The 19,217-nt window shown below is 32.8% G+C and overlaps 9 protein-coding genes across 9 annotated transcripts, besides 7 other annotated features; 7 read left to right on the top strand and 2 right to left on the bottom strand.

Moving 5' to 3' along the window:
• Positions 1–3: 3 nt before the first annotated feature.
• TVAGG3_0602750 (tubulin--tyrosine ligase-like protein 12 family) lies at positions 4–2,220 on the top strand (the record flags this gene model as incomplete). The annotated part of the gene is made up of 1 exon (XM_001580760.1): positions 4–2,220. The coding sequence occupies one exon, from the start codon at positions 4–6 to the stop codon at positions 2,218–2,220; it is 2,217 nt and encodes a 738-aa protein (XP_001580810.1).
• A 109-nt stretch (positions 2,221–2,329) lies between these two features.
• Positions 2,330–2,362: a mobile genetic element.
• A 28-nt stretch (positions 2,363–2,390) lies between these two features.
• Positions 2,391–2,423: a mobile genetic element.
• A 384-nt stretch (positions 2,424–2,807) lies between these two features.
• On the top strand, positions 2,808–3,602 carry TVAGG3_0602780 (uncharacterized protein; the record flags this gene model as incomplete). Its single annotated transcript, XM_001580761.1, has 1 exon — positions 2,808–3,602. One exon carries the CDS (start codon positions 2,808–2,810, stop codon positions 3,600–3,602), a length of 795 nt encoding a protein of 264 aa, XP_001580811.1.
• A 645-nt stretch (positions 3,603–4,247) lies between these two features.
• TVAGG3_0602790 (uncharacterized protein) lies at positions 4,248–5,177 on the bottom strand (the record flags this gene model as incomplete). The annotated part of the gene is made up of 1 exon (XM_001580762.1): positions 4,275–5,165. One exon carries the CDS (start codon positions 5,163–5,165, stop codon positions 4,275–4,277), a length of 891 nt encoding a protein of 296 aa, XP_001580812.1.
• A 521-nt stretch (positions 5,178–5,698) lies between these two features.
• On the bottom strand, positions 5,699–6,503 carry TVAGG3_0602800 (Chain D Ribosomal Protein S3; the record flags this gene model as incomplete). The annotated part of the gene is made up of 1 exon (XM_001580763.2): positions 5,768–6,418. The coding sequence occupies one exon, from the start codon at positions 6,416–6,418 to the stop codon at positions 5,768–5,770; it is 651 nt and encodes a 216-aa protein (XP_001580813.1).
• A 412-nt stretch (positions 6,504–6,915) lies between these two features.
• Positions 6,916–7,709, top strand: TVAGG3_0602810 (nuclear protein, SKIP-related family; the record flags this gene model as incomplete). Its single annotated transcript, XM_001580764.2, has 1 exon — positions 7,039–7,602. One exon carries the CDS (start codon positions 7,039–7,041, stop codon positions 7,600–7,602), a length of 564 nt encoding a protein of 187 aa, XP_001580814.1.
• A 506-nt stretch (positions 7,710–8,215) lies between these two features.
• TVAGG3_0602820 (armadillo repeat domain binding) lies at positions 8,216–10,073 on the top strand (the record flags this gene model as incomplete). Its single annotated transcript, XM_001580765.1, has 1 exon — positions 8,229–9,674. One exon carries the CDS (start codon positions 8,229–8,231, stop codon positions 9,672–9,674), a length of 1,446 nt encoding a protein of 481 aa, XP_001580815.1.
• A 651-nt stretch (positions 10,074–10,724) lies between these two features.
• Positions 10,725–10,935: a mobile genetic element.
• A 3-nt stretch (positions 10,936–10,938) lies between these two features.
• Positions 10,939–11,838: a mobile genetic element.
• Positions 11,839–11,968: 130 nt separating this feature from the next.
• Positions 11,969–12,628: a mobile genetic element.
• Positions 12,629–12,933: 305 nt separating this feature from the next.
• Positions 12,934–13,118: a mobile genetic element.
• Positions 13,119–13,353: 235 nt separating this feature from the next.
• TVAGG3_0602870 (secreted protein-related family) lies at positions 13,354–15,369 on the top strand (the record flags this gene model as incomplete). Its single annotated transcript, XM_001580766.1, has 1 exon — positions 13,354–15,369. The coding sequence occupies one exon, from the start codon at positions 13,354–13,356 to the stop codon at positions 15,367–15,369; it is 2,016 nt and encodes a 671-aa protein (XP_001580816.1).
• Positions 15,370–15,962: 593 nt separating this feature from the next.
• TVAGG3_0602880 (guanyl-nucleotide exchange factor protein) lies at positions 15,963–17,285 on the top strand (the record flags this gene model as incomplete). Its single annotated transcript, XM_001580767.1, has 1 exon — positions 15,963–17,285. One exon carries the CDS (start codon positions 15,963–15,965, stop codon positions 17,283–17,285), a length of 1,323 nt encoding a protein of 440 aa, XP_001580817.1.
• Positions 17,286–17,740: 455 nt separating this feature from the next.
• On the top strand, positions 17,741–19,077 carry TVAGG3_0602890 (histone deacetylase class I, eukaryotic type family; the record flags this gene model as incomplete). The annotated part of the gene is made up of 1 exon (XM_001580768.2): positions 17,741–19,018. The coding sequence occupies one exon, from the start codon at positions 17,741–17,743 to the stop codon at positions 19,016–19,018; it is 1,278 nt and encodes a 425-aa protein (XP_001580818.1).
• Positions 19,078–19,113: 36 nt separating this feature from the next.
• Positions 19,114–19,217: part of a mobile genetic element that runs on past the window's edge.

Here is a 19,217-nt window from a genome sequence, read left to right on the forward strand (position 1 = left end):
CTGATGACAGCAGCACCAGAAACAGTTCCATTTGATAAATGGTTCGAAGCTCACGCAGAGAGTTTCACTTCTTATCAATATCCACACGAAATGGCACAAATGCTTTATGATAAGCTCGTTCATCAAGCATTTGATTGTGGAAATTACTTCTCAATCGATACTTCAATTGACCCAACACTTCTTTACACACCAGCCGATCAAACTACTCCACTTACACCAGGCTGCAATGTCTTCATCACTGATCATTGCTTTGCTGCCAAGCCAAAAGATATCTACTCTGAGTGGAAGAACCAGACACAGCTCAGAGAACGTCTTGCTGCCTTCATGGAATACGGAGAAGCTGCTCAGGAATTAACATTAGAGCAAATCCTTCAAAAATGTGATGGAAAGACACTCGAAATCGAATTCCAAGAACTCGAATCAATCGCTCCACTCGAAATCGCTACTAAATTCCCACATCTTGAGGTTCTTTCCTTGATCGGAAATAACATCTCAAATCCAGCCGAAATTCTTGGTCTTCTTGCTCAGCTCCCAGATCTCAAGGCTCTCTGGATCGGTTCCAACCCAGTTGCTGAAGCAGAAGGCATCGACAAGTCAATTCTCGATCTTTGCCCTAAGCTCGAAATTCTCAACGCCAAATTTACAAAGAACTGGGGTGAATGGGCCCTCCTCTACTACGCCCATAACAAAAATCCAGCTCTTGTTGCAAATCTCAAGATTTCTGGTCGTGGCATCACAGAACTCAAACCAGAAGCCTTCAAGAACTTCAAGAACTTATCCGTCTTAGACATTACCAACAACGAAGTCGATGTTTCAAAGATCAAAGAAATTATCCCATCTTTGACTTCTCTTTACTGCGACAACAAAGAACAAGCACCACAATCCCTCCAATTCATCAATGGTGCCGACGAGAAGGAGAATGTTGTCTCAATTCCAATTCCAGACAGAATTTGGGATCATATCCAAGCAGTTGGCGAATACTGGTGCCTTGGCGATGAAATCGCTCTCAGTATCCATCACTCTCTCGAGCCAAATGTCGCCCAGATGCCAGTTCGTTCTCCTTTGAACGGCCAATCATATTTTGTCTTCTGGCCGGTCGCTGTTATCAATCCATTTGATGAGATCAAGGCCGATCTCTTCCCTCTTATCCCTCTCGGCGCAGAAGTTCCAGCCGAAAGGCCTCCATTAACTCCAATGAAATCTCTCAAGTCAAAATTCCATTCCAGCGTTATTTCAAAGCGTCCAATCAAAACATACATCGATATGGATATCTTCCGCGAGCACTTACATTCAGACAAGTTCCAATTAGTCGATATTCCAGAAGAAGCCGATTTAATTTGGTACACATTCAAGAATTTCGATGACTGGAAGCACATTTACGAATCCAAGATCCTCGTTGATCAGATCGAAGGCGAGGAATGCCTTACAGCCAAAGATTATCTCTACGAAACATGTACACAGTACATGGGCCAAGTTCCATGGCTTCCAGAGACATTTATATTGACAGAGCCAGAGGAAATTGCTCGTTTCGTCCAGAGAAACGAGGAACTCAAGAAATCCGGACAATCCCACGTTTGGATTCTCAAAGCCTTCCAAACAGCACGTGCCAATCTCATGATCTGCACAGATTCAGCATCAGAAGTCCTCAGGCACGCCTCAATTGGCCCAAGACTTGTTCAAAGGTATCTTTGGAATCCATTGAACATTTACGGCAGAAAATTCGATTTGAGGTTCATTGTTTTACTTAAATCAGTCAAACCAATGGAACTCTACGCCTACAAAGTCTTCTGGCCAAGACTTGCTCCAAAGGAATGGGCACTTGAAGACTTCGATGACTACGAGAGACATTTCACTGTAATGAACTACAGAGCACCAGGAAAAGTCACTCCAAAGACATGGGTTGATTTCGTGCAGCAGTTCGCAGTCGAGAATCCTAATATTACATGGGAAGAAGTGTTGAACAGATGCTACATCGCAATGAGAGACATGTTCATGTGCGGCTGCCAGAAATTGGTTGCTTCTCCTTACTCAAAAGCAATGTACGGAATTGATCTGATGATTACGAATGACTACCAACCAGTGATTTTGGAGTGCAACTTCCAGCCTGACTGCCACAGAGCGTGCAACCTTTGCCCAACTTTCGTCGACGATGTATTCGAAGTTCTTTATACTGATCAGCCAGTAACTAACGACAAAGTAGTTTTCATCCCTCTTGACTAAGATTTTTTTTATTTATAAAGAATTTAAACTTGATTTCATGTTAATTTTGTTTTTGAGACCGGATTAAGTTTAAAGAAAGCTATAGGGAATATCAATTTAATCTCTAAACTTAGGGATGCACTTACCACTTTCTAACATTCTCTTAGTTTTATTTTTTGACATCTCTTAATTTATGGTTGCACTTACCACTTTCTGACGTTCTCTCAATTTATGACATAACTAACTTTAGGTTTAAAGCTAATGTTTCCTGTCAGTAAAAAGTTATTATAAACCATTTTGTAGTACTGAATGAGGTAATTATACTTTTTCAACATTTAATCAAGGATTTTATACATATGCATGCGTATCAGATAATATTTTATAATGTTTCCGCGTAAATATCACAAACATATTCAAAATTTATGATTCGTAATTTTTTTGGCAAACCGTCTTAAGGGAACATCTTTAAATTGACTTGTAAATTTAAAGAAATTATTCAATTTTATTTGATGAACATTAAATCAAATGATTTTTTTTAAAAAAAATATTGTAAATTCTAAAGTGTCAAACCGTATTAATTGAATAGACAAAATTTTTTCATTTTTATCATGCTTGAATATGATAAGTTACATCCATTCCAGTGCTCCGACAAAACAATCAATAATGAATATCTTCCAAAATTCTACAAGTATTGGCCTGATCTATCCCCGGATTGTTCATATGTTTCTAATCCATACCTTATAGCATACTTCAGCAATTATATTAAGAATGAATTATCAGATTTAATAAAGGAAGTTGAAAAAAAGCATCATTATGAGGTCATAATTTACAAAGCATACGCTCCGTTTGCCGTTCATAAAGATCCAGAAAAATTAAACGAAGTTATCGTTATTTACAAGTCAGGTCCATCTATCGAAAAGTATTATGGTTGTTTTGTTATACATTTGAATATGCATGAAGCCACAAGTTTACTTGAGGTTTTAAGATTTTTTACTTCGCGGATTAGTTTTGAAAAGCCTCCATTTGAAGTTGTAAAAACAGAATATATAAAAGATTGCCCTTACTTTTATAAACCCAGCCTTAATGAAATTTCAAAGATTCCTTTAGGTCGAGTTCCACATTTTGACAACGTTTATACAGAGAAATCACTTCAAACACGTGATTTATTTTATTTTGGTCTTATTTCATTACACAATTCTGGTTCAAGAATTGATTATTATCAATTATACAAAACATTCTTTTCTAAAGAAATTAAATTCCGAAAGATTGATTTCAAACCAGATGGAAGTATCATCGAACACCCTGATGAGAATAAAAATATATGTAACAAAACCAAGTCACTTTCTCCTCCAAGTATGAGAAGACAAGGTTATCAGAAGATCCTAACAATTATGAATCCTTAATTATACTTGTTTATAAGTTCGAAAAATATTTTGAGCATTTTGAAAAAAACTATATAGTTTGATGCATTTATATTCAAGAGAATTTTAATGACACTAGGATACAAGAAATAAATTTTAGATGTTTAAACTGATTGAACAAAAATCTTTATAGTTTTTTAAAATTTTTTTGAGGACTCTAAAATTCTATTTTCCAAGGATACAGCATTGCATTCATTCAATAAATATATTTACCATAGATACTAATCTCTGCGAGTACATAGCGCTTTAGACAGCATTCTCTTATGCTCTTCATATAGCAAGATTTTGAGGTTTTTTAATCAATGAATACAATCTCAAAATTGAGAAGAAATGTTCCTTTAGCATTAAGACACTATCAACACGAATTGAAGACGCCATTAAATATATTTTTTCATGAAATTGTAGTTTGTTGCCATTGAAATTGTTGTGAATTATTCAGAAAGCAATCTGAAATCTCTCATCATCTATGTAATAATTTTAAAATATAGCAATCATGTGACTTATTTACAAATTGGATATGCATATAGAGATGGTACTGATTTTTCAAGTGTTTGATTGTAAATTTCAAATTTTAATTTTCAAAAATCGAATTTATTTAATAAAAATAGTTAAAATAACAATAATAGATGATTTATTTACAGTTAAATTATTATCTTATGCTTGCAATGGTGGCAAAGGCCATCTTGTCAAAGATTCTGGAGTTGGCTTTTTTGGCGTGGCCGAACTATTTGAATTTTCAGAAATATCGGTCTTGAAATCTCCCATGTAGTAGTTGCATGCTTCATTTGATGGTGCTAAATTTCCAGTAAGAGATTTCGCAGCTTCAGCGAAGTTTCCATCGAAGAATTGATAGTATCCTTTATTGATAGTCTTCAGAGCTGGGTTAAGAACCTTTTCGAAGTATTTATCAGCAAGACTTCTGTCTCCAATCGAAATCAGAACTCTGCCGAAGCAGGAGAGCGTTTCATCATCATTAACTTGGTCAGGTGGCATAAATTCATTAAGGAAACTTGTAATTATCGAGTACTTTCTGGTGGAATGAAGAATTGCAACGATATTTTCAGCGATGTAGTTTAATCTGCCATGGACAACTAAAACAGCGTTACCAACTGTCATGTAAAATTCATCTGTTTTTGTTTTATCTGTCAGGAGAATCTGTCTTTGTTGATTTTGTGTTTTCAGATAAGCTAGAACTTTCGAATAATGTCTGAATAGTCTCATAAACTTGTTAAATGTATCATCACCATTTGTACTTGTCATCATTACTAAGAGCATAAAGTCAAATGGTGGTGCAGGGAATCCAGGATCAAGATACTCCTCATTCCACTTGTCCATGTATTCATAAATAGAATCTAAATACATATTGGAATGGTTTGTAAGCTCTGTGAAGTCATTTCTCTTGAAAAATGATAAAACTTTGATGAAATGATAGCGATGAAGGAGCTCTTCATCACCTGGTTGAACCTTAGAAAAGACATTGAGGTTTGTATAGTTTGCATTATTGATTTGCTCTAAATCTGCCTTATACTCTGACAATCCCCACATTTTTTAAAAGTGACACATCACTAAAATAAAAAAAAATCATATTAGATTTGAATGTCTAGCACATGAATATCAATATTCCAAAGACAAAAGTAGATAGATCAAGTAACATTTGTATTATTTGAACGATTTACGCTTTCCAAACACAATCTAAAACCAAAATCATAATAAATTAGACAAATAAGCACATAATTATGAGCTTCTTTTCAATAACTCACAACAAAAGGGGCTCAAGAATTGATAGTTATCAATTATTCAAAACATTCTTTTCTAGTTTGAAATGTATTTCGAAGAATTGATTTCAAACCAGATGGAAGCATCATCAAACATCCGAATTAAAATAAAACAGTCAAATATAATTTCGCGTTATTTAACTAAGCAACTATCCACTCAAAGTAAGAGAAGACAACAATCATGTAATTGAATAAACAAATTTGATAAAATACGGAATATGACACACACATATCTTTTAATCAATCTGAGTATGTTTTTTATGTCTTAGATTTAATATAAAAAATCAAATATCTGAAATTGAAGGTTAAAAACTAAATAATGTGGAAAAATTGAATAAATTTATAATAGGATTTGCTCTAAATCCAATAAATTTAGTCCTTAGCTTCATGAACCTTGATGACATCTGGCTGGGACTCCTTTGGACCAGAGATGCCGGATGGGTCCTGAGCGAGCATGATGAGGACGCGGATACCGATTGTAGCCTGCTTCATTGGGATGTGGCCGACAGCCTGTGTGACGAACTGCTTTGTAACATCACCAGACTTGACCATGTAGCCCTCTTTATACTTGGATGTGGAAGCACGGGCACCACGGAGCTTACCAGAAATAGCGACTTCGCAGCCACGAGCACCAGCATCCATAACAAAGCGGATGATGGAGTAGGCAGCACGACGAGCTGGGATACGAGCGATAAGCTTGTAGCGGAGGGACTCGAGCTGGTTGAGAGCGGAGAGACCCTTACGCTGGATACGGTCGATGAAGATCTCAAGGGAGTCTTCCTTAAGGCGCCAGCGCTTCTGGATCATCATGCGGACTTCCTGGAGACGGCGGCCGTGGTTGTCAACGAATTCCTTTGTGTTGGCAGCCTTGATGATGATTTCTGTGCGTGTTGGTGTTTGGCGAACTTCGCAGCCACCATAGCCTTCCTTTGTGAGTTCACGTGTGAGGAGCTCGTTAAGTTCGGCATAGAAGAGGCCTGTCTCGATGATGCGGCGGACTTTTGTGCAACGCTGTGCTTTCATTCCTAAAAAGGCCAGACCAAACCGTAAAATCCATTCAATTTTTATTACTTTTAAAAAAAGAATAAAATTAACATCTTTAATATGTGCAAAGCTAAATACCACAGTTTTCAAAGAAATTACGATTATATTAGACTTTGCAAAATGAAATTATTATCCACATAAGCTTATTTCAAAGGTCTTTTTGAAAATCAATTGATGTAAGAATTCATGTTCAAATGGATATTAGTTTCTGATTTATTAATATTAAATATCAAATGGTATCTATTGACTTTTCTTCCACTCAATACATTCCTTTTGAATTTCAAGTCCGATCAAAAGCGTTTTCATATCACCACATAATTATCAAGTATGATTTTAATCAAAATTGAAATAATGTTCCATTTGTGTACATTTAGATTAGATACATACTCAATTTCGCTATACTATCAGTAAGCATTACTTATACAAATGCCTAGATGAAACATATAATGAAAGAATCTGCATTTTAAATATTAAGAACCTCTTTCTCATCAGCGTGTAGGCTATGCATATTTACATCATTTAATACCAGAATGAACTATTCATTAGGTATGAGAATTCACATGAAATGAATCCCAAATTATTTTTGTCAAAATAACAAAATGAGACCATGTGAAATGAGAAATGACCTTTTGAACCGATGGGTTCGATTACGAAGAGAGGAGAAGTTCGCCCATTATTGGGAAATGCCAAAAGATCCAGGGACAGTTCTCACATTAGCTGAAGCAGAAAAATGGAGAAATTATCTTGCAAAAGAACTTAAAGATCACATCGAAAGATTATACACGGAGCCTTTACCTGACGATGAGACAAGATATTTAAACGATTATTGCAATCAAGAATTACAAAAAATTAGAAGATGGGAATTACGCATAATTGAATTAGGAGGCATTGATTACTCAAAAGTTGGTGTGGCCACACCTAATGGAGATATCTTAAATACTAATCTTAATCAATATCAATATTTCGGTCGAGCTAGGCAACTTCCTGGCGTCAAAGAATTAATAGAGCAAGAAAAGCAAAGAAAACAAGATGAAATTACAAAGAAAAAAGTTACCAAAGAAGAATTAATGAAGAAAGTTGATGCTGAATATTATGGATTAGAGGATGACACTTGGCTCATTGAAGAAGAACAAAAGTTTGAGAATTCACTCAAATCATGCTAATTTTAGCGTTATTTTTATATTATTTAATATGTCAAAGAATAATCCTTATTCAAGACTTCATAACACTACATACTCTTATGTTATTTCTATCTGTTTGTATATAAAATCATGATTTCTTATATTTCGATTGAATTACAACTGTTTTTTAACAATTATACTCATTTATGGTACATTTCATTTAATCCATAGAAATACATTATCTTACATCTATAGGAATTAGAGATATTTTCAAATAGTATAATAAAATTCAACTAATAATACATTTTAAAGCAAATATATATTATAACCAATAACAATAACAACATATGGGCCTACCCCTTGAGTGTTTTATTATTTTATCATAGTTAAAAAATTTCAGATTTTCCTGTTTTGATCGAATGAATAGGAGTTATATCTATGCGTATGAATATAAATGGCATGGAACCTTACATCAATATCCTTTTGTTCATCAAAACACATATCTTAAAGGTGAAATGGATTCAATTTCAAGATTATTATGTCAATTATCCATTAATTTTGATATATTAAGCATCTTTGGTGCTTATACATGTTATATTTAATTTGAAATATTTATTCTAGCTCTACACCGATATTGACAGAAAAAAAAATATAAATTCAATATCGCAATGCAAAATCAGCCTCTTTATAAGGACGTCGTTGCCCGCGTCGTTCTTCATCGCAAAAAGGAGGAAGAGTGGATTGCATTGCGTGACCAGCTTCAGCATCAAATTGCAGTATGCATGGGACAAAATGGAGCAATTAAATTATGCGAAGCCTCTTTAAATAAACAGATCGATGACTTAAAGCGAAAGATTGCAATAGCCAAAGGACAAGAACCGGAAGAAAAGAAACCAGAACCGGCACCACCTCAACCTCAAGAAATTCAACATAAGATCGAACCACTTCCAATGATAATAGATAAAGGTAATATCGAGCAGAAAGCTCCAAAACTTATCGAAATACAACCAATTCAACTTCTTCCAGAACCTTCTCCAATTAAAATTTCGACTCCTCCACCGCAGCCTCTTCCAGAATCTCCACCACCGGCAACAGAAAAGAAAAGGAAATTACGAAAAGGCGCAAGCAAGAAATCTGCGGGTTCAGGCGCTCCTGCGCTTTTCAAACATTCGATAAATATTCACTTAGATGCCATCCGTGCTTTAGCCTTTTACAATTCGATGCCAATTATCATTTCAGCAAGTGATGATGGTACTATTCGACTTACAAATTGCGAACCATCGAGTTCTAAAGGTAAGAAACTGAAAAATCCAGTTAACTTCGCATCATTACGTGGCCATGCAACTCCTGTATTATGTCTAGCGCAATACGAAGCTAATAATAGACAGTATATGCTCAGTGGAGCTGTAGATGGAACAATATGTTATTGGGACTTACCGAAAGCTACTGTTGCTCTATACGATACACGTGGCCATGTATGCCACGACAGAATTTACGAGTACGACTTCCATAAAGACTCTGTTTGGGGAGTATCTACAAATGGAACTAGCGTTGTATCAGTTTCTGCTGATGGAACTGCCAAGCTCTGGAACATTTGTGAGAACCCACAGCCAGAGGACCTCCCTGTTAAGTCTCTTCCCGTTCAATGCAGATGGATTGAAGGAAATCGCTTCGTAGTCGCATGCCAGAACGGCGAAATACTCATATTTAATAGCAACAAGCTTGAAAAGGAGATAAAGATTGATCATCCAATCGAAACTATCTCTAATATCGTTGATAATATTATGACAGTTACTTCCGGTGATTCATTCCTCCGAATTGTCTCTTTGGAGGATGGAGAAATTATTCATGAGATCAAAGCATCACAGAAAAACTTACAATCTTGCTCTATTACATCTGATGGAGAATGCTACATTACAACATCGACGGCAAGAGAAGTAAGAGTTTATTCTTCTAATCCCCCTTACGATTGTGTCTTCTCTGATGTCTATTCAAGAGAAAAATTTGGAGAAAGCGCAATTTGCTCGACAGCTACAACGAGCGACGCGAAAACTAGCTATTTCGCAATTGGCGGTGCTGACGGATCTTTACATGTGTTTATACATAATGGATAAAAAAATAATATTGAAATATTTTGTTAAAAAAAAGTTATTTTAATAAGAATCTATATCTCTCTGATAATTCATTTCATTTAAAATCAGACATAATGCAGAAATATGTTTATCAAATTTGAAATTTTGAATTTGATAACATTTGAGATAAAAAATACTAATAACTACCCTAAACAATATTCCGATGAAAGTAAGATAAGCAAAAACCTTTAAATTCAATTATCAATGTCAATTTTTTTTCTCAATCGAAAGTGGACTAGTTTTTCAGTTTGAGCTATTAGAGAAGAAACTGGTTTATGAACTCGCGGCTAACGGAGTTTTTTCTATAAAGAAATCTACTTATGTAGTAAAAACATATTATTACTATCAAATGACTCAATTTCCAAGTTTGAATTTCTAAATTTTAGCGAAAAGTTAATAGTTTGGTTATTTTAAATGCTCATATACAAGTAATGAACTAAGGAATGTAGTGAATATATATATAAGTTAAGCAAAAACCTTTAAATTCAATTATCAATGTCAATTTTTTTTCTCAATCGAAAGTGGACTAGTTTTTCAGTTTGAGCTATTAGAGAAGAAACTGGTTTATGAACTCGCGGCTAACGGAGTTTTTTCTATAAAGAAATCTACTTATGTAGTAAAAACATATTATTACTATCAAATGACTCAATTTCCAAGTTTGAATTTCTAAATTTTAGCGAAAAGTTAATAGTTTGGTTATTTACTTTTGCATAAAAGAATGTAATGAATATATCTCTTCACACTATAGATCACCAAACTTTATTCTACTCATTCGGACAAAAAATCACATGATATGTTTGTTGGGCGTATAAGAAGAAAACATACTATGAACAATTTCCATCCTTTCAATCACTACGAAAAGGAGCGTGTCTGTAATTTCATGTAAATTAATTTAGATTGAAATATCAATTATCAATAAAAAAATGTAAACAAGCAATATGGAATGTGAAAGATAGATACAACGCTTGAATTCCAAATAAATTTTATATAAAGAGCTCCATTGAAAGGTATTAGAATAGATTGTTTTTTAATGAGTAGGTGACAAAAGTGCATACTCTTAAATTAACCTTAAATGTTGATTTTTCGATATTTTCGGTATTAACCTTATTGTAAATTTTTCCGGTGATAAATCTATCACACTGAGGTTATTTTTCCGGTGAGATTTTTAACCTTGATTTAATGAAATTAATATATATAAATTTTATTATTTTTAATTTCGAATGAGTATAATAAAATATTTTTTTATATCGTCATAACTCTCATCACTGTTGTGATTCCAAATGCGATTATTAAGGTTCAAGTCGCTAATGTTTTGAATGAAGATAGAGCAGTAAGAATTCTTACAAGGGCAGGTAATCAGATTGTTGAGCAAAGAGCTTCAAAACACGATGAATGTTTGAAATTAATTCAACACATTTTGGAAATTGTCGAAAGCCGAAGGATTGAACCTAATGTCCTTATTCCATCTTTGAAGGCAATATTAAATTTGGCACAAAGAAGTTTAAAGGAAGAGTAAGCAAGATTAGATAATTTGGACTTTTTTTAAAATTAATGAATAAACAGTATATTTTTGAAGTGTAAGCTTATTTACCTGAAGCTATATTACTTAATATAACATTCAAAGTATTATTGCTATTTATTGGAGAACAAATTTATGTAATTTTCACATGAAAATTGATAAATTTGTATTTCCTTATGATAATCAATTTTTGTATTTGTAGAGAGTCTCCCTGCATGATATCAAGACTTGGCTATTAGTCTTTATCCATTTTTGAAAATTGTATTGTAAATTGTAAGAATTTCTGAATACTACTACTATAAAATATAATTGCTTATCAATGTATATTCTCCCTGCATGATATCAAGACTTGGCTATTAGTCTTTATCCATTTTTGAAAATTGTATTGTAAATTGTAAGAATTTCTGAATACTACTACTATAAAATATAATTGCTTATCAATGTATATTCTCCCTGCATGATATCAAGACTTGGCTATTAGTCTTTATCCATTTTTGAAAATTGTATTGTAAATTGTAAGAATTTCTGAATACTACTACTATAAAATATAATTGCTTATCTATGTATATTCTCCCTGCATGATATCAAGACTTGGCTATTAGTCTTTATCCATTTTTGAAAAATTGTGTAATGCATGAAAATTCGGTTCAATTCATTTTTGACACTTTACATATATCATATTGCAAAAAAGTTTTTAAAATATGATGTATGAATAAGAGTATGATTGGTATAGATTTGGGTTGTATAAATGTGATTGAACAATTGTTAATGGAAAGTTCAAAAACTTGGGTGCAATCAGAACTGATTGCACCCAAGTTTTTGAACTTTGTATAAGGAATTGTTGGCTATGATGTACTGATCATGAATCAGTACATCATAGCCAACAATTCCTTCCCAAACAACCCGAAATTTGTCTGAATAGTTTAACATTCAGACAAAGTTTCCCGCTGTCAGAGAGGGAATGGAAGGGTAAGAGGTATACATTATGAATATATACCTCTTACCCTTCCATTCCCTCGAGAAAGTTCAAAAACTTGGGTGCAATCAGAACTGATTGCACCCAAGTTTTTGAACTTTGTATAAGGAATTGTTGGCTATGATGTACTGATCATGAATCAGTACATCATAGCCAACAATTCCTTCGCAAACAGCGGGAAACTTTGTCTGAATAGTTTAACATTCAGACAAAGTTTCCCGCTGTTTGCGAAGGAATGGAAGGGTAAGAGGTATACATTATGAATATATACCTCTTACCCTTCCATTCCCTCGAGAAAGTTCAAAAACTTGGGTGCAATCAGAACTGATTGCACCCAAGTTTTTGAACTTTGTATAAGGAATTGTTGGCTATGATGTACTGATCATGAATCAGTACATCATAGCCAACAATTCCTTCCCAAACAACCCGAAATTTGTCTGATTCCACACTAATTTATTAATTATCTAAACTTTTATCCTCGTCTACAATTTAATCATCAATAATTATCTCTTGTTCTATTTCACTATTATATGTATATATATATTTATATGATTTGATTTAAAAAAAATAAATAAATAAATTAATAAATCATTTACTCAAATATATCAAAAGTTTTATTTTTATATATAAAGATAACTACTTTTAAAAAAAATACCCTATATATTTTTGCCATGTAAACTATTTTTTGCCATGTAAACTTGTCACTTTTGTCAGAAGTGAAGTGAACCGAATTTTCATGCACAACACATTTTTGAAAAATTGTATTGTAAATTGTAAGAATTTCTGAATACTACTACTATAAAATATAATTGCTTATCAATGTATATTCTCCCTGCATGATATCAAGACTTGGCTATAAGTCTCTATTCATTATGAGTATGACCCCATTTTTTTTACAAAAAGTGCCGAATTGCAACTTTGTCCCAATCTCGTTTTTTAATCTCATAGAATAATTTAAAAGGTATTCAAAATTTGGAATGAGTATAAAAATTGGTAAATAAAATCCTGTTAGATATTACACATTTTCGAATGCATTAATCGGATTCAATTCTATATTTGAATTGAAAAACAATCATGACTGAATATACATGGTAACGATGAATTCGAGAACAATGTATGATTTCTATGTTCGGGTAACATTATCAATTTGAGAGAGACAAAAAAATATGATCAAAATGTTATTTTGCCTCCTTTTTCTCAGTTCTTGTGAAGATTATCACGAAATTACATTCAAACCCGGTTTGAACTTTATCACAGAGCCTATTATAATTAAAAATGACCACACGAAAATCGATGGAAAAGGTAAAGTCCGTTTAATTGGTGGAATTAAACTTGGAAATGCACGAAAGGTCAAAGATGAAAATGTTCTTAGCAGACTTGATGAAAGTGTACGAGAGAAAATCTATCAAATTGATCTCAGCGAATTTGGAATTACAAATTTTTTACCATTTGATGAAATCGGATACAATATTACTACATCCTCATCACATAATAACTTATATATTGATCAGCAACAAATGAATCTTGCTCATTATCCAAGATTTGGAAAATACATTTCACCATCTGATCCAGGTCCATATCCTGTTAATCTCAAGAACGGTGTACAATTTAATGACAGTAGAATATTTACATGGAAATTCCATCCAAATATCATGGCTTGGGGATATTGGAGTGGCTACACAGGATTGTATAGAAAAGTCTCTAAAATAGATAACAACAACCACAAGGTTTATTTAGTAAATTCCCAAACAGCTGATAAATGGGCCAAAGTTGTATTTTATAATATTTTCGAAGAACTTAGATATCCAGGAGACTTCTATATAGATCAAGACACAAAGATACTATATTTTTATCCATTTGATAAAATTACCTCAAAATCCGAAATAATTTTATCAAATTTCAATAATACGATAATTGCTGCGAAATCTATAACAGATATAGTTATTAAAGATATAAGTATCGAATGCTCAGCTGGAAATGCACTTGGCTTCTACAATTGTGATAATGTATTAATTGAAAATTGCCATCTTTTCAATCTTGGTCTTAATGGAATATCATTTTCAAGTACTAATGATTTCACAGTTAAAAATTGTAAAATTCATAACGTGATGCATTTTGGAGTGGACATTCGTAACGCAGGTGATCGAAAAACACTCATGAATTCCAATTCAATTGTTTACAATACAGAAGTTTATTGGTTTTGCAATATGAGTAGGGATGGAATGACACAAGCTTTCAGAATAGATGGTGTTGGAGTAACCATTTCTCATTGCTATATCCATCATGGGCCAAGCCAGGGAATTTATTATGATGGAAATAACATGTTATTTGAATATAATGAGCTTGCTTATTTACTTAATTCTCCTTACCCACAATCTGCTATCTATGCAGGTGTTGATTATACAACAAGAAACAACACAATCAAATACAATTATATACATGATTTGTATGAAGAAGGAATGGAGCATTTTGGTATTTACATGGATGATGTTGAAAGTGGTGCAATTATTACACATAATATAGTTGTTAATTCCGATAGATCAATTGCCCTTGGAGGAGGAAGAGATTACTACGTACGAAACAATATTATTGTTAATGGAAGAATTGGTATTTGGGTTGATGCAAGAGCCGCTGCTCAGGCAGATTTCTTCCATCCAATTTTGAGACCAAAGTTCTATAAAATACGTGGTGATCCCAAAATTAGAGGAAATCTACCTCCTTATATTACATCATATCCAAACTTATCAGTTATTGATAATTATTATAAGAATAATACTGTTGAAATTCCAAAAATTCCTCCTTCAGCTTATATATTCGATAATTGCCACATTTATACAAAAAGTAATCTAACTTTACTTCAAACAAAAGTTGACGGAAAATCAACAATGGGAGAAGTCTATGTCAATAACTATATCAATGCAACAGAAGAAGACTTTGCAGATTTCAAGAATGGAGACTATTCAATTAAGAAAGGATCTAGATTGCATAAACTAGGTCTTGATCCAGTTAACCAAAAAGAAATGGGATTAAAAGATAAGAATTCAAAGAATATTGTTGTACCTATTATAGTTACCATTATTGTAATAATAGTTATCGGCGTTATAATAGGACTGATCTATTTCAAGATTAAGAAAGATAAAGCAGCTGAAAGATCAATAAGTGAAAAGAATTTCGAAGTCTAACTTTCATATATTTTTTTCATTATGGCCTAGCATTTTATATCTGTTTAGTAGTTCAAAGTAAAGCATTTATCTATGTTTAATCAAATAATTTTTCTGGCTATCATATGTATTTTAAGCTATTCAAATTAAACTATATCTAGTTATTATGTTGATACCAATATTATGTTTTTATTGCATATATATAGATTTCTTAATGATAAAAACCCCGTCATCGGAGAAATTATTAACCAATATCTTCTCTAATAGCTCAAACTGAAAAACTAGTCCAAATTCCAGTGAGAAAATTTTTGCCATTGATGGCCATTGATCGGTTCGAAGCGCAGATAGAATTAAGAAAGTTTTATTTGTTGCCAAAATCACAGTAGTGATGGTTCCTCAAATGCATAATGCAAAAATCTGTTTATTCAATTGGAATTTGTAAAATTCATTACTCTATTTGATTTATTTGGACAGAAAATATATTCTCCTTTTGAAGTATTGTAATGGTTCACCTTCCCACATGACAGAGACATTTCCTCATATAATGAATTCATTTTTGGTGGTAAATTATAAAACTGCTTTTTTAAAATTTTGTTATAGCAATCAAATATTAAATGGGTGCAAGTACATCAGTAACGCCTGACCAAAAGATTAATACAAAAAATTACTTCGAATTGAGGAGAATCTATTCATATCATATTGATTCGTTTAAAGCGTTGTATCAATTAAAAACGGAAGATGCGGAAGAATTAAACAAGATTTACAATATGGTCAAAACAAATTTGATTGATACAAAGATTTATTTTCCCAAAACTATTATGAGAGACATTTTAAATATTATTCAGTATAATAATCGTTATGCAAAGTCATATTTAAAACTTGTAAAACGTATATCTGATGAATATCATGAAAAAGAGGTTAGAGATGTTCCTCTTATTGTTATCTGCCTTTTTGAAAAAGAATATGGATTTAGATTAGACACTTATAATCCTTACAGGTTCGAGGTAAATGAAAATATCGATATTCATTCGGAAAATACAATTTATAGAGCAATTATGTATGATGACAAAGAAAGATTTATATATTTCACTGAAAGTGATCGATTTGATAAAGATCAAAAACTTAAAAGCAGTTTATATCCAAATTATGGAGGACATTCATTACTTGAATTATGTTGCTACCACGGAGCAGTTGATTGTTTCAAGTTATTAAGAACGAAATTTAATTCAGAAATAACTCAAAAATGCCTAGAATATTCATTTTTAGGAGGGAATCCAGAGATCATGAGCGAATGTTTGAAATATCAAAAACCAAATATAGATTGTATGATTTGTGCAATTATTTCCCACAACATTGATTTTGTTACATTCTTGATGAATGAATACAATATAAATATATATGTAGATTGCTGCATAAAATATAAAAATCTTGAATCATTTTTAGTTTATTTAGATCAAACTGATAGTATCAAGAGATGTTTTGATTATTCAGTAATGTTTAATATTCCTTCTCTTTGTGAATATTTCCTTTCTCTTGGTGTAGATATCAATCAGAAAAATGGATCGACAGCTCTTCATATTACTGCGCAATATAATTTTACAGAAGTAGCAGAATTTCTTCTTTTACATGGTGCAAACATCAATGAAGAAGATTATAGTGGAAAAACACCTCTTCGTATTGCAGCACATAATAATTGTAGAGAAGTGGCAGAGATTCTCCTTTCATACGGTGCAAACATTAATGAAAAAGATTGCTTTGGGGAAACTCCTCTGATTCATGCAGTGCTTTATAATTGTAAAGAAACAGCCGAACTTCTTATTTCTCGTGGTGCAAGTATTAATGATAAAACTACATTTGGAATGACGGCACTTCAACACGCAAGGGAGAATAATTGCAGAGAAATAGAAGAACTTCTTCTATTGCATGGTGCAAATTAAAATATATGATTACATTGAAAAAGATCTAATTTGATATTCTATATTCAGCAAATTGAAAAATCTTTAAACATCCATAGTTATATGCCCAATTTTGAGGGTAATTTACATATGTATCATTAGAAACAAATATCTTGATTATCTCATACAAGAAAACTTCGATAATTCCTTTTCAGAATACGATTCCATACCGTTATTCAAATACAAAAGAATCAACAAAGTCTGTTATATCTTTTCAGGTATATATATTTCTATTTAATCTGCATTTGGCTGATTTAGACGCATCTACTCGACCATTCATGAATATGTTTTGCTCTACAGAATAAATAAGATTAGTAACCAATTTAGAAATCATCAAGATTTTAATTGTTTATTATTTTGTCCGTAATAATAACAATAATTAAATAAATTATAAAGTTTACAAGTCAATATTAATAAATATCATTTTTTTTTGTTCGATGTCAAAACATAGAATTTCCTATTTTTATGATGAAGAAATAGGAAATTTTTATTATGACGAAGGACACCCAATGAAGCCAATTCGAGTTCGTATGACACACGAACTTGTTCTCGCTTACGGATTACATGAACACTTAGAAATTTTTCGACCAAGGCACGCCACACCACAAGAAATGATGAAATTTCATTCTCTAGACTATATCAACTTTTTAAGAACAACAAATCCGCATAATGTTTCATCTCATCCAGTAAGTGAATTAAAAAGATTCAATATAGGAGACGATTGTCCGATTTTCGAGAACATTTTTGAATACTGTCAAATATCTGCTGGTGGAAGTATCTGCGCCGCCCAAAGATTAAATTCCGGATTATGCCATATCGCAATCAATTGGGCAGGTGGTCTCCATCATGCTGCGAAAGATCATCCTAGTGGATTTTGCTATATCGCAGATTGCGTTCTAGGAATTATCGAATTATTAAAATATCATCCACGCGTAATGTACATTGATATCGATATACATCACGGAGATGGTGTTGAAGAAGCATTTTACAACTCAGATCGCGTTCTTACATGCTCTTTCCATAAATTTTCGAGAGATTTTTTCCCAGGCACTGGCCACATTTATGATGTTGGCATTGATGTTGGAAAATACTACGCAGTTAATGTCCCTCTACAAGATGGAATAACTGATTCAGCTTACGAGAAAATTTTCAAACCGATAATTAAACATTTAATCGAATGGTTCAGGCCAGGAGCCATTTTACTACAATGTGGAGCCGATTCTCTCGTTGGAGATCGTCTTGGCTTCTTCAATCTTTCAACAAAAGGCCATGGAGAATGTGTATCTTACGTAAAATCGTTTGGAATACCTCTTTTGGTTTGTGGAGGTGGTGGATACACTAAGGAATCTGTTGCAAGATGTTGGGCATACGAAACATCCCTTCTTTGTGGTGTTGACGTCGGAAATAATCTTCCTGAAACAGATTACAGTCCATTCTTAGTCAAACAGTGTCCAAACCTCCATTTAACACCTGATCCAAGAATGAGGAACAAGAATTCCGATGAATACTTGGATGGAATCTACAAAATAATTGTTGAGAACTTGAGACACCTTCCTGGAGCTCCTTCAGTACAAATGCAGGAACTTCCTCCAAGAGCTGCTGTTCTAAAGCCACAAAAGGTGTCAACAGCTCCAAAAAAGTTTTCTGAGCTGCTCTGCCAGAAATTGAACTTAAATGACGAAAATGATGATGAAGAAGAGGAAGAATACGTTTAATTTCTTTATTTCTATTTTATTTTTTGTGTTTTTTAAAATATTATTTTTTTTGTTTTGTTATCAAATTGATTTAGCCAAATATTTCTCTTTTTAACAAAAAAAAAAAAAAAAAAAAAAAAAAAAAGGTATTGGGGCTTCCAGGGGCTGCGCCCCTTCTAGCCCCGAAGATGTTTAGTAAAAAATGAGGTTTTTATTCGGA

This window comes from Trichomonas vaginalis, chromosome II (genome assembly GCF_026262505.1).
Source record: "Trichomonas vaginalis G3 chromosome II, whole genome shotgun sequence".
Lineage (NCBI taxonomy): Eukaryota > Parabasalia > Trichomonadida > Trichomonadidae > Trichomonas > Trichomonas vaginalis.